Below are 14,078 nucleotides of genomic sequence, written 5' to 3'. Positions count from 1 at the left end.
ATCAGAGCCCATATCAACTCACACCTGCATTACTGGATATCTTATAACTGGCTTCCCTGCTTGCGCCCATGCCCTCCAACTGCAGGCTCTGTCACTCCTCTACTCAGAAACCACTGATGGCTCTGGATTTTACTCAGAGTGAAAGATAAAGTTCTTACAATGGCTGATAAGCATTCTTATTAGTGCTTCTCAAACTACTTATGGTGAAGGAGCAGTTTCTTTACTTAATTATTTTCTTATATTTAGTAAACCAAGATAAGTCTACTGATCACATGCTTGCTAGACAATTTTAGACAAATTACTAGACATGTTTTTAGATGCTTACTTTCAATCTCTGTACTCACCTTGCCACAGAACCCATAATAAAGAGCTTGCAGACCAGCACTGGTCTTTTACTGCTGTGGTCCCCAACTCCCTGGTACCAGTCCCACGGCCTGTTAGGAACTGGGCTGCACAGCAGGAAGTGAGTAGGCAACTGAACAGGAGGTGAGCAGGCGAGTGAGCGAAGCTTCATGTGTATTTACAGCAGCTCCCCATCACTTGCATCATCGCCTGAGCTCCACCTCCTGTCAGATCAGTCACTGTCTCCCATCACCCCCAGATGGGACCAGGTCTAGCTGCAGGAAAACAAGCTCAGGGCTCCCACTGATTCTGCATTATGGTGAGTTGTATAATTATTTCATGATATATTACAATGTAGTAATAATAGAAATAAAGTGCATAATAAATTAAATTGCACTTGAATAATCCCGAAACTCTGTCCATGGAAAAATTGTCTTCCACGAAACCAGTCCTTGGTGCCAAAATGGCTGCCCTACTGGCCATATATTGAGTAGCATTGTTCTATGTAACAGGACCGCTCCTTACCTCTCCCCCCACCTCTCTGACCTCACCTTCTACCACTCTCCCGTCACTTTCTCCCCTGGTCTCTGTGGATGTAGCAGAAAATCTCATGTCTCAGGGCCTTTAGACCTGCTGTTTCCTCTTCCTGGAACATTCTTCCTTCAGACTTGAGGGGACTTAGCTAACTCTCCCAGACCTCCACCTTCTCAGACCACTCTAAAATCACAACCCTGCCCCTCCTAGAACTCTTGATCTCTCTTAACCTGTTTTACATTTTCTTTCTTTCCATAGTACTTACCAACACTATTATTTGTTTTTTTTTTAATATTTATTCTGTAGTTTCTGTATCCCCTTGCTAGAATATAAGTTCTATAAGTACAGAGGTTTTTGTTTTTTTCCCTTATGTATCTCCAAACCTAAAACAGTTCCTGGCACAACAGTAGGTGCTCAGTAAACATTTTAGAATCTTGAATGAATGAACATGTTTCTAACCTCTGTGCTTACCTTTACACCTGGAAATCCTTCTAGTCCTGGCAACCCCATTGCACCAGGCTCTCCCTGTTAAATACGAACATAAGAAATGTAGAGGCAATAGTCAAAAGGTTTTTAAGTGTTGGTTTCAAAAGCAAAGATATTTTTTGTTTAACCTTCCTCCCAAATGTTGGCTTGTAATTTAGCAAGTAAATGGTACGCTCTATTTTTAAGCAATGTATTATTGCATCTGATATTTGAAAACAGTTTGAGAATAAAAGCTTTTCTCCAAAGAGGTATATTTTTTGATTAATTGTTTTTATTCCAATTGAGAATCTAATCAGAATGAATCCCTCTAGTCAGAGATAACTCTAATTTCAATAAGAATTAGAATGAAAGACTGGGCTTTAATAAAGTTTCCCAATTGGTGACGTACCAGGTGCTGCTCGATTTCCAAAGAATAAGACTAAACTCTTTAAGAGTAGGTGAAGATAGAGTGCTCAAAGCAGAGTTTACTGTTCTTAAATATTCTCTGTAGCTGTACATGAATTGTGAATGCCTAAGAGGATGAACCCAAGAGCAGCATCTCTGATAATTCTAAAAGCCATTGATCAAGCTAATGGGCCACTGAAAAAGGGATAGGTAAGTGTTTTCCATTAAAAAGTATTTTACATTTTCTAGTGTATGGTCCCAGGCTAACTGGAGCCTATAGATCTTCAAGGAACATACTTGGAAAAGCTTTTGTGAAAGAAATTGCTAACTTTGAAAAATAAGCAGTAGGGCCTTAAATCAAGAAAGATATATAGTGGGAAGTTGTTTGATACTTTCTTGTTAAAGAATTAATGTTCACTGCAAATACTAGGACATTGGATGCTTTAAACCTGAGGTCTCAAACCCCCTGGGCTACAGACCAGTCTGTTAGGAAAGTGCAGCACAGCAGGAGGTAAGTGGTGGGCATCAAGGGAAACTTCACCTGTATTTACAGCCACTCCCCATCTCTTGCATCACCGCCTGAGCTCTGCCTCTGGTCCTAATCCTGCATTAGATTCTCATGGGAGCATGAACCTTACGTAAACTGCATATGAGAGGAATCTAGGTTGTGCACTCCTTACGAGAATCTAATGCCTGATGATCTGAGGTGGAGCTGAGGCGGTGATGCTAGCGCTGGGGAGCAGGTGCAAATACAGATTCTCATTAGCAGAGAGGTTTGACTGCACAGAGACCAGAATAAATCACTTGCTTGGATATTCATATCAAAACCCTACAAGTGAGTGTCAAGTGACAATGTAATAGTAATATTATAGAAATAAAGTACACAATAAATGTAACGTACTTGAATCATCCCAAAACCATCCACCACCCCCTCCCCCCCCAGCAATCTGTGGAAAAATTGTTACTGTTTTAAATGTAATTACATAGAAAAGGGAGCTTTCAAAATTTTATTCTCTGTGAATATATTTTTGCACATATAACTCTAACCTTCTTCAAAAATATTACCAAAGCTCTAACTTCCATTGTGATTTATGATATTTCCCTTACTACAGAATATTCAGTGAGTGAGCATATGACTTAGTACTTTTTATGCTTCAGAAATCTTTTTAAATGACTCCTCATATATAACTTGTCAATCAGTCAATCAATCAAAAAAAAAAAAAAAGATGTTCGGATTCTATTCTGCACAGAGCTCTGTAAAAGAGGCCCTGGGTTATTGATAAAGGAAATATGCTCTTTGATTCTCTTTGCTTACATTCTCAAGAGTACTTAGGACAGAGGAAGTGCTCAACCAATCAATCAATATTTGTTTGAAAGTACCTGATAATTAAATATTTAGTTGATGATCACTTAAAAATTGAATGCCAAAGGAATGAAATAGTACACCTCAGAAGATAATAAATTCAATTAAGGGTAAATTTCCTTTATAAAGGTTTACTGAGCAGATTGGAAATAGTGCTGCAGATATACTGCGATGGGATTTGAAGGATATTGGAAGAGTAAATTTCCCTCTGCCCTCCTCAAAGGGACTTCTTAACTTTTTACCTTGTGACCTAAAATTCTACCATCCCTGGCTTATTTCCTTGGCATATTATTTCTCCATACAGGGCAACTGGTTAGAGATGATGAGAGTTGCATGGTGGTGCTGACACATGACTCGAAAGAGTGGTTTCAGAGGTTTATCTAGGATAAGCCTGAACTTGTACACTCCATGTATATTTAACTTTATCATTGAATTTTTCTGTTTTTGTGCTTCACTCATTGAATTCACATCTCTAAAATCAGGGAACATCCTTCAATCAATTTTTATTCTTTATCCTTTGTTGCCCCTAAGAAATTTGAAGCCTAATCTCTTTATGTTGTCTTCAAATACATCTACATTTTTTGTCACCAGCCACTTTCCAATGCAAGTGAATTATAATTTATCCTTTATCACAATACTTAAAAAAAACTTTCTCACCTTAATCTGCAGTTACTCATGTAAGAACTTAAAAAAATGTTCCAGAAAAGTCAGTGAGAAGTCTAGGTGCACGGAAATGATTCAGAGGGGCTGTTTTTTGTGTGTGTGAGTATGAGAGGGAAAGATCAGGAGGAAATTTTTATTAATAAGAGGAAAGAAAATTAAAATTAGAAGGACAGATATAGTTTGTGAAAGCACAAAATGTGTTGCAGACAGAGAAAGGGCAGCATAAGTAGTAAAATAAAGGAAACTTCTACATTACATATTTGGGGTTCAGAATATGGTACTAACTAGTTGAAATAATGCTTTCAGGAGAAAACACATTGGCTTTTAATACATATTGCCCAACAACAAAAAAATAAGCTCTTTAATGCATCTCCTTCAAAAATATATTTAGAGGTAAAAATATTACTTTTTATGGTTTGTTTCTTTGCTGGTTTGAAATGTATTTGACCTTTACCAAACTGTCCTATAATGAAAGGGCTTTAGACTTTTTCACATGGCAATGGAAAGTGGTTTGAAAGTTTTTCAGTTTTAGGTACATTTGAGTTTCAAGTATATACCCAAAGGTTAAAAGGATATACAAATGAAACATGAAGGATGGAACATACGGTTGAAAAAGACACGACAGGAAAAAATGCCCGGGAAAAAAGAGAATCTGATTGGATTTGGCAGAACATTTGCAGTGAGGCTCCTTTTGAGAAAGATGCTGTTACCAATTATCATCCTTCGGGCGGCTGGAGGACACGAGCTCCTTCCGTGCTGAGTGTCACCTCCTGATACATTCCTCCTAATGAGCAGGTTTATGACAACACACATCTCCCACAGAATAATTGCCTAAGACATTCAAAGCAAATAAACAGTCTCTTCCTTTTTTTTTTTTTTTTTGTTGAAGAGATGGCAGACATATTACAGAATTTCTTTTCAATAAGCATTTCTCGTCCACGATCTACTTAAAATTGAATCAATCATCAGAAGAGGATTATTAGGAGAAAGTATCCCATTTATCAGGAGCTTTATATGTGCTCTTGTCCATCACAGAATGATTTTTAGAACATACTGATAGAAAGAGACAGACGTCAAGGGCAGTGACAACATCAGGACTAATGTCCCTTGAAAATAAAGAACACGTTGCTGGCATTTCTTTGGTGGCCTGCTTTGTCACCTCCAACGTGTTAATTGATGGACACCTAAGAAGGCAGGCCATTTTGCCTTATACTTTTCTTTTGAACTTGAACAAAGGCCTATATTCTAAATGACACAAGACCTGGGAACACACATACCACTGGGCCAGGATCGCCTTTTGGGCCCTGTAAGAAAAACATGGAAAGTCATTTTTCAAAACATGATTGAAGCAAAATTACAGAATATGAAACTTTTTTTCCAATTTGCTTTAATACACATAAAAATATTTGCAAATTTTGGTTTTGTTACAGTTTGGATTTGAAGAATAGATGAAGAAATATAACTTTATGGGACACCCATAAAAGAGATTGCTTGGACATTGATTTAGTTCTTAGATTTGTCATGAAAAAAATGACATCACTATGAAAAATGTTATTTTTCATTATTTTGGCTGTGTATATTTTCTCAATTTTTTAATAATTTTTTTAACTTGGTTTCACTTATTTCCTCCTGCTGTAAAATTTGGTTATATTTGTAATATGCATTTTTCAGTGAAATGAGGGGTTTTTGCTTGTTTTTCACTGTGGCTGTTCAACTAAAGTGTGCTTGGCGATAAACAACTGTACTTACAGGGGGACCGGGTGGTCCTGGGTAACTGGGAACATTCACACCTCCCTTCAAAGAAAAGGAAAAAACAAAAAGAAAAAGAAAGAGATGAGAAAAATTTACAGGAACCTATAACTGGAAAATGATTTTAAATAATTACAAATGTAAATACCTGGATTTTATATAAACTGCTCATGCCATTTCCTTCACTGAATGGTATACCCTTAGGATAAAACCAGATAGAATTATTCCTATAAGTTAATACTTAGTATTTCTACTTTTAATCATTTTACCAAATGATATTATTCCTATCCCATTTTTTAATGTTTCCTAGTCTATTTTAGAAAGTGAGTTTAATACTATAAGTAAATTAATACAATGTTTCTCTTTTTAGCTTTTCCAAAGCAAATGCAGAGAAAGAAATGAAAAGGCGTGTGAACTACACCTGGAGCATACACACACTGTCTGCTGGGGTTTGATTAATGTTCACGTTTGACAGATGAGACACTAATGCATGCAGAGGAAAATATTTGCTCATTAAAATTCAGTTTCTGCATTGCCAATTTATGCTAACTGTTTACAGCCTGCTGACCTGCGGCTGTAATGTGTAGTGCTGATGGAGATGTGAATAGGGAACAATTTGGCTACTGAAAAGTAATTTTTTCCCACAGTCTCTTCATGCCAAACAGAAAATTAAGGTAAATGGGGAGATGATATTACTTATAATCCTGTGTGGATGTTTCTACAAAGACATAATCTTTAGAATAATGAGGAACAAGAATTTCTCAGAAAAAATTGATGTCCTAGAGTAACCAACATGTAAAGAGAACTTACTCTACAGTTAAAAAAAATCATACACGTTAGTATTTAGGAAGAATTTGCATATGAAAATTTTAGTTAGTATCTTTTATCCTTCTTTTAAAAAATGTCCATAGAATCAATCAAATCTGCATTTTCCTTTTTGCAATTTTCACATTTAAGTTGCAAAATTGAAGAAGCCACCGCTCCACTTTTCGTGGATGATTGCTGGCTAGGGGTGCTCTGTGAACACAATCTGCACGCATCTTCAAAACACTAGTGACAGACGACAAATCCTCCATTTATTTATTCCTTTATTATTTCACTCATTCACTTGACAGTTACTGAGTATCTGCTATAATAGATTTTAGTGCGCTAAGTCTAGGGAGATGAAGGATATTTTGTCTGAGCTTTCCAGAGGAGGTTTCCCAGAGAAGATAACATTTAATCTGTGTCTTGAAGGATAAATGGTTTTGCAGAATTCAGGGAGAAGAGAAAGATTTCTTAAGCCCATTATATAATCACAGGTCCCTTTCATGAACTCATATGGTATTTGCTGTTCTGTTCACAGGGGAGGGAGTGTATTTTAGAACTTGAACCCCCCAAATACGTTCTGTCCATCTCCCTTGTCAAGGGAGGAAGTAAGTCACAGAGATGAACAAGTTGAGGAAACAAGTTTAGGAAGCAGAGTGCCAATCTCTTCATTTACGTGTGCAAAATGTGCAACTGCACGCAGACTAGTAATGCATCCTCATTGTCTTTGGAAAGTCTCCGTCAGATTCTGCCCTCTCTCTGGTGGGTTTAGCTTCTTAAACTGTTCCTATGCGGTAGGGCAGAGAAGGGTGTTTGGCCTGAACCTCGGCTCTGCTGCGATTTGAGCATGGCCCCACATGAGGGCAGACTTGTCACGGAGAGAGGCGCCGCTCCTCTCCACAGCCTTGCTGACAGAGTGTGCATCTGTCTCAATCATGAACACAAAAGCATCAATGGCTCTTGTACTTTTTGTTCACTGGGAGCTTTATAAATAGAGTTTCCTTGCATGTCAAGCATCATGGATAGGAATGAGCACACATAGCATATAATACCAAATTTCCTACCAACTCGCATTGCTGGAAGGGATCTCTTTTCACAGCCCCTCTTTTTTTCTGTGAATGGAGCTCAGTGAGGTTAAATGACTTTCCCAGAGGCTCCCAGGCAGGAAGAGGGGTCAGAGCACACACCCTGATCTCCTAAGTCCAAGGTAGGGAGACCCACAGTATTCAAACTGAGCATTGCAGATCGGGGCTGAGGCAAAAGGAGAATAAATCAGGTCTCCCCAAAGCTACACGGGCTATTGTTTATATTTATACATAAAATTCGAAAGACTTTTATCTTTGAGACCATATAAATGTGGTTTGGCCTTTGAGTTACAAAAGCCTTTAAGTAAACATATGAACATTAAGTTTTAAACCTGAAACAACTCACAGGTGGTCCTGGTGGTCCGGGTTTCCCAGGGGGGCCTTCGTTACCCTGCAAGGGATATACAGACCAGTATCAGTGGGACATTTCTATCCCAGGTTGTACTCGCTCAGGGAAATATCTTCTTAAATCAATATGGCTTGTTGTTTTATTTCAGTCTTGCACAGTCTTATTCAACTTGGCTTTCTCCTTTACACAGGAAAATAAATTTCTTTTTTTTTTTTTAAATTCTATTTCAGAATATTATGGGGGTGCAAACATTTTGGTTACATAAATTGCTTTTGTACTGTTTGAGTCCAAGTTATGAGCGTGCCTATCCCCCAGATACTGTGCATTTGTACCCATTAGATGTGAATTTACCCATCCTCTCCTCCCCCCCTCCCACCTGCTTAATTTCTGATGAATGTTATTTCCATATGTGAACTAATACCTCTTGTATTAACCTGGACTGAACTGGAGACCATTCTTCTAAGTGAAGTATCACAAGAATAGAAAAACAAACACCACATGTACTCACCATTAAATTGGAACTAATCGATCAACACTTATGTGCACATATGGAAAATAAATTTCTTGACTGAAGGAAAGAGACATGCCTTTCCCTATGCCCATACAGATTCTCACTGTCTGAGCTCTAGGGATGAAGCCCATTTACAGAGGAGCCAGACAACTGGGGTGATTGTGTCCTGGACTTCAAGTGCAGCTGGGGGTACTCTCCCAACAGGGGGCTACAGAACAGAGTTCCTACAAGCAGGCAGTGAGCTCTAGGACCGTGGTTCTAATAGTCAGCCCTCACTTTAATCTTCACCTCCACCACCTTCATCTTTTGGGAACCGGAGTGGTCATCCACATAATTAAACCAAAGGAGACAATCACAACCTCTGTGCACGTCTGTAGGAGGAGGAACTTCTTCCATTTTCTAAGTTACTATCAGACTTTATAACCAAGTCAGACACGTCTCCCTGAACAGAAGTGACTGCGGTACAACACTGTTTAAGGGAAACAGTCTATACAATTTAAACAGCCTTAGACATCCTGCTTACAGGAGAAGCAGACTAGAAATGGAATTTGTAAAAAATGAATTCAAGGTGAAACTTGAAAAATATATTTCACTTTGATTTCTACAAACCATAGATGCTTATCAGTCCATAGTAAGCAGAGCTGTTGTAATCTCTGTGCTGTCTCTTCCCAGTTCTTCCTGTAACTGTGCTTTTCTTTTAGAATAACATCGTCATAAAAAGTTTTAAGTACCTCTATGTCATGGGGAGTGGCAAGAAATAGCTAATTAAAAAAAGAATCCAGAGGATTTCTACTCAAAATGCCCAAGAAATTTGAAGGATTTTAATCTTTTTTCCATAAATTTGATGAAGGATTTCATACCAATACCCTCTCATTTTTTTTAGTAACAAAAGAAAGTATCATAAAATGTTTTGTTTGTATGTTTATCAATGAATATAAACTGTAAAGTTTTTCTTGCAATATGTCTGCCTGAGCCTGTGTGACAAATAAGTATATTGTATTTCTTCCCAAACTGCTTTGATGGTGGCTCTCTCTCTAAGACGTCATATTCCGCTGACTGCCGCCAGTGTCCTTCGGAGATTATGTCATAGTTCTCAGGAGTCAACAAACAAGGAAAAATATGTGCTTATTGAAAAGCCTTTTTTTCCCCTTGGCACAATCAAAAGTCATATTTTCACTCTCATTTTTGCCCCAGAGCTCATCTCAGTGTGGAATGCCCATTAACTTCAAAGGCAAGTGTATGACTGAATAAGTTCCACAGAGAACAGAGAAAAAAGGGTAGCGGGGTTGGGCAAGCTCCTCGGGATAATACCAGAAAAAAATGTGCTGAGACTCTCTAGAATAAGCATATTGTTTCCTTTCGAATTTGTTGGGATTCCTTTGCTCCTTGATGCCGCTGAGGTCCGTGTTGGTCGGGGAACTTGTAAGCTGACAAGTGGGTGGAAGCCTGTTGAGTGACTCATGTGGACGCTTGATTCTTACTTCCCTAATCTGAACAGCTGGGCTCATTCCACTCATTTGCTGGATCCTCCTGTACTGACAATGTAGGGCCAATGCACATGCTAAATCGAGTAAACATGTGAAGCCCTGCAGTCTTCCTGTCTGAAACTCCTCTATTGCTGGTCCTCCCTTCTGACCACAGCAACTCATTTGTCCCTTAACTGGCCTCCCTAGGAGACAAATTGCCCTGGTTCCTTAGTGAATTTCCCCTACTAGGGACAGAACTTCCAGATTATCTCAGCAAGCCCTTTGGTTATTGGAATCCTAGTCCTGATAGTGCGCATGCTGCCTGGAACCTTCGCATCTGCTATGGTCTGAATGTTTATGTCCCTCCAGAATTCATATGATAAATCCTACCCTCTAGGGTGATGTATTAGGAGGTGGGGCCTTTGGGAAGTGATTAAGTCACAAAGGTGGAGTCTTCATGAATAAGATTAGTGCCCTTATAAAAGAGGCCTAAGGGAACTTGGTCATCCTTCCACTCTATGAGGATACAGCTAGAAGGTGCCATCTAGGAACAAGAAAGTGGGCCCTGGCAGATACCAAATGTGCCAGCACTTTGAACTTGGACTTGCCAATCTCCAGAACCGTGAGACATACTCATAAATGTTTGTGGCTTATAAGCCATTCAGTTTATGGTATTTTGTTATAGAAGTCTGAACGAACTAAGATGGTACTGTGGCTGGAACTCCCTAATACAAACCACTTTACTTGCACCTCTTCAGGAGGATTCCCCTATCCCCATCCTTCCACACAGATGGTTGCTCAGGATCCTGAATCCAGATGGGACTTTTGTTATAGGATACCAATGTTCTAGTCATCCTTTCTCCTGGGAATGTATCTCCTGTGCCCAGACCAACTTTTGGACCTATATTTTTCCAAGTACACTGCAAGAATAGCTACTCCCTGACACCATTTCCACTTTCAGGCTTTGCTTGATTTTACGGCTCTTTCTGTAAATGGCCTCACCCTGCTCCTACCCCAAGCCCTAATTCGGATGGTAAGTGAGGCTCTTCCTCTCTCTGTACCTTGTCACCCTTTGCTCCCATGGGACCAGGATGTCCAGTTCTTCCCAGTAAGCCCTGTAAAACACAAAACTAAGTTTGTTACAGAAAAAAACAACTAAATGGCCAAAGGGTATTGGAAGTGGGTTACTAAAACTTATACATTTAGAAGGTCGTTTGATCCTAATTAAATCAGTCCTAGAAGCTTATATTTCTTCAGGCTGATACAGCAGCTGTATCCTTCTGATAAGCTGTTGCAAGGGTAAAATTTGTATTTGTGGTCGCTTTTTCACCTTGGTCAACCACATGTAATGACCTTAATTGGAACCTTTTGATACATTTAAGAATCCAGCCTTGCTGTTTAAATAGCAATTTACATAACATTATGCTTTCCTAAATGAGCTATAATTTTGGTAGTGATCAACATTTTAAATACTTTAAGACATGGAAGAATTAACATGTGCATATTGAGTTATATTATCTGCATTTCAGCAATAAAAAATACAATTCAATTTTAATTCTTCTTTGGGAATAGGGTTAGCAATAATTTTCTTGGTTCCTTTCATAACTCTTCTTCATAACTTGTAATTTTAGAGTACAGTTTAAAGCCAGATTTGTTCTACATAACTGTGGTGAAAGCATAAATGATAAAATTTTAATTGTGGTGAATCCATGATTCCAAATATAAAGAAATATGATTATATTCCTATTTTTGTGGTAAAGACTATCTGCATAGGAGCTCTAAGAAGGGAAGAGATGGAGAAACTGAGACATGAGTTGGGTTGCTAGATTTAGCAAATAAAAACACAACATTTGGGACAAACTTATAGTAAATATTATTTGTTTTTCTGAAATTCCAATTTAACTGCATGGCCAGTATTTAATCTGGCAACCCTAGAATTGAACTCCATTTGAATAAAAGGTTTGGTTTAGCAGGTAAAAAGGAAAAATGGATTCAGTTTTAGGAAAACAGGATAGTCAAAGACACAAAGGCTTTGATGTTGAGTTTGAGGGGCAATGAAAGTCTTGATGAAAATGAGGGTATTTTAATTTATATATGGGAGTAAATTAAATCTAATAATCCTTGGCCCATTTTTTTCCTCTAGAAAATAAATTGTCACTTTATGGTGCCATTTGAATATCTCTTCTAAAGATTAGTGCCAAAAAATTATAACTAAAAAATGGAACAACCTTTTATATCTAATTTCTATTTCTAACAGACTAGCTTAATCACAGACTGCTTTCTGGTCTGGCAGAATTCAGATGACAAGTCTCCAGGACTCTGAGCAGCCTTAACTAATGCTAAATGAAAATCCGAGAGGTTGGATGAGGCTAATTTTCTAGGCCATAGCTGGACAATCAGCATAGAGGCACAAAGAATGAAAAGCAATGAGGAATGTTAATTCACCTTGCATCATCCCAGCAGACATGAGCTGTGAGTGGAATAGTTTCAACAAATACTTACAGGGGGTCCAGTAGGGCCTGGTTCACCTGGAATGCCTGGAATTCCTTGCAGACCCTAGAAGAGATAGTTCCTACCATAAAATCTGTTACATCATTGAGAACAAAGCATTTTAGTTAATCAAACATTTTGACTATTGAAAATTAAACATATATTTTAGCTAAGTGAGAAACACTATGTAAGCCATATACAAATACCAATTTTTAAAGAGTAGGAATGGTGAACCAAAATGCTGTGCCATGGAATCTGTAACAAACCATTTAATCTGGTGATTCATAAGGCATTTCTGATATTACACAGCAGCCCTATCAGCAATAGTATCTCAGAATCTAGTACTGCTAAAGCATGGAAATACACATTTTGGGTTGGCAGAATGCCATCAAAGAAATATATAATTACACTAAAGCTTCACTCAGCTAGTGGAAAAATGGAATATGTTTATGACATAATATTTAGTTTAGCTGGTCAGCTCTTTATAAGAAGAAATGTGGCTCACTGGTGAATTTAAATTTGGAACACTTTAATGCTTATGCATAAAAATGAATGGATTTCCCCTCCCTCCCCTCCTTGGATTTTTAGAATAACGCTAATTACACTGGATAGAATCTAAGATCCTGATATATTTATACATCAAAGAAGAATTGGCAAGGTTAACTGGCAGCTTGTGTAATTATTTTTTTCCTTTAGCAAGTGTGTCAACAACAGGGTATTGGTTAAATAAATTACATACAATCCATAATATGAAATATTTTGCAACTACTAAAATAATGTTTTAGAAAACTATTGGATAGCATGAAAACATAAAAGTCTCAAAATATTACATAGCATAGAGCTTACATTTTTAAACTATGAATGTACTTCCTAAAAGATGGGAATGATAGAATCTTTTATTATCTTATCATGACAAAAAATAAATGTTTTATCTGGAAACCGTAGTGTTAGATGTGTTTCAGAATTCTGGATTTTCTCAGACTTTTTACATAGGTAACATAATACACATACTGAATATTATGTCACACCTCAGTGGTGCCTGAGGCAGCACTGTCTAATAAACACACAAATATTTCTGTAGCAAAACATATGATATTCTGACAGAGTGGGATAAATAAACCAGCTCCATGTGAGTTCAGGTCAGATTTGGCTGCCAGATGAATGTGCTGCAAACTTGGGAAAAATTTCTAGGTTTTCAGAGGCTTTTGTGTTTTGGAATTTGTGGATAAGGGCTTGTGGACCATAATATTACTATTATCAGAAATCCTTCCTGGGCAGTGGGAATAGGGATAACTTTTATCTTCTTAGTGCTTTTGAGTATTTCCCCAATTTTCTATAATTAACTTAGATCACTTTTATAATTAGAAAGAAATATTTTTAAATATCCTTTTATTAATGCAGATAACCATATGATGCATTAAGTTCTACTGAATGGTTCTACTCTTTCAGGATTTAGTTTCCTTTACTGAGTTAAGTATTCTTTTTATATTGCCAAAATATTCCTTGTTATAATAAAATTCCTTTACTTTTTGGTATGAAATATGCATTGCTATTTGCATTACAAATGTTAGATGAAGTGACCATGGTAAAATTGCTGCATATTGATTTATGAGGGTTCTAAAGGACTATGAGCTGGATCGAGGTTCTTTGCATCCATGGGATCAAGAACCAAGTTCTGCCAGGCTCATCCATTCAATGTCAAATGCCATCATGTGTTGTTTCAGGTTTATTCATGTGATACGACGTGAAGACATACTGAAAAAAATATCTCCTTGAACATGCTAGAATTCTTCATGTATTAATAATAAGTCTTGGGCAAAATTTCATGTATGGTCGTGTTAAAGAATGT

The 14,078-nt window shown here is 37.6% G+C and overlaps 1 protein-coding gene across 1 annotated transcript in view; it reads right to left on the bottom strand.

Annotated features, from left to right (window-relative positions):
- COL19A1 (collagen type XIX alpha 1 chain) overlaps positions 1–14,078 on the bottom strand; it is a 293,777-nt gene that overhangs the window by 33,650 nt on the left and 246,049 nt on the right. The window contains exons 35-41 of the mRNA XM_069489063.1: positions 12,242–12,295; positions 10,801–10,854; positions 7,760–7,804; positions 5,670–5,720; positions 5,522–5,566; positions 5,050–5,076; positions 1,348–1,401 (exon numbers count right to left, since the gene is read on the bottom strand). Coding sequence (XP_069345164.1) covers positions 1,348–1,401; positions 5,050–5,076; positions 5,522–5,566; positions 5,670–5,720; positions 7,760–7,804; positions 10,801–10,854; positions 12,242–12,295 — 330 coding nt within the window. The remainder of the gene's footprint in view (positions 1–1,347; positions 1,402–5,049; positions 5,077–5,521; positions 5,567–5,669; positions 5,721–7,759; positions 7,805–10,800; positions 10,855–12,241; positions 12,296–14,078) is intronic.

This window comes from Eulemur rufifrons, chromosome 15 (genome assembly GCF_041146395.1).
Source record: "Eulemur rufifrons isolate Redbay chromosome 15, OSU_ERuf_1, whole genome shotgun sequence".
NCBI classification, from domain to species: Eukaryota; Metazoa; Chordata; class Mammalia; order Primates; family Lemuridae; genus Eulemur; species Eulemur rufifrons.
This window is presented reverse-complemented; position numbering and strand designations above follow the sequence as displayed.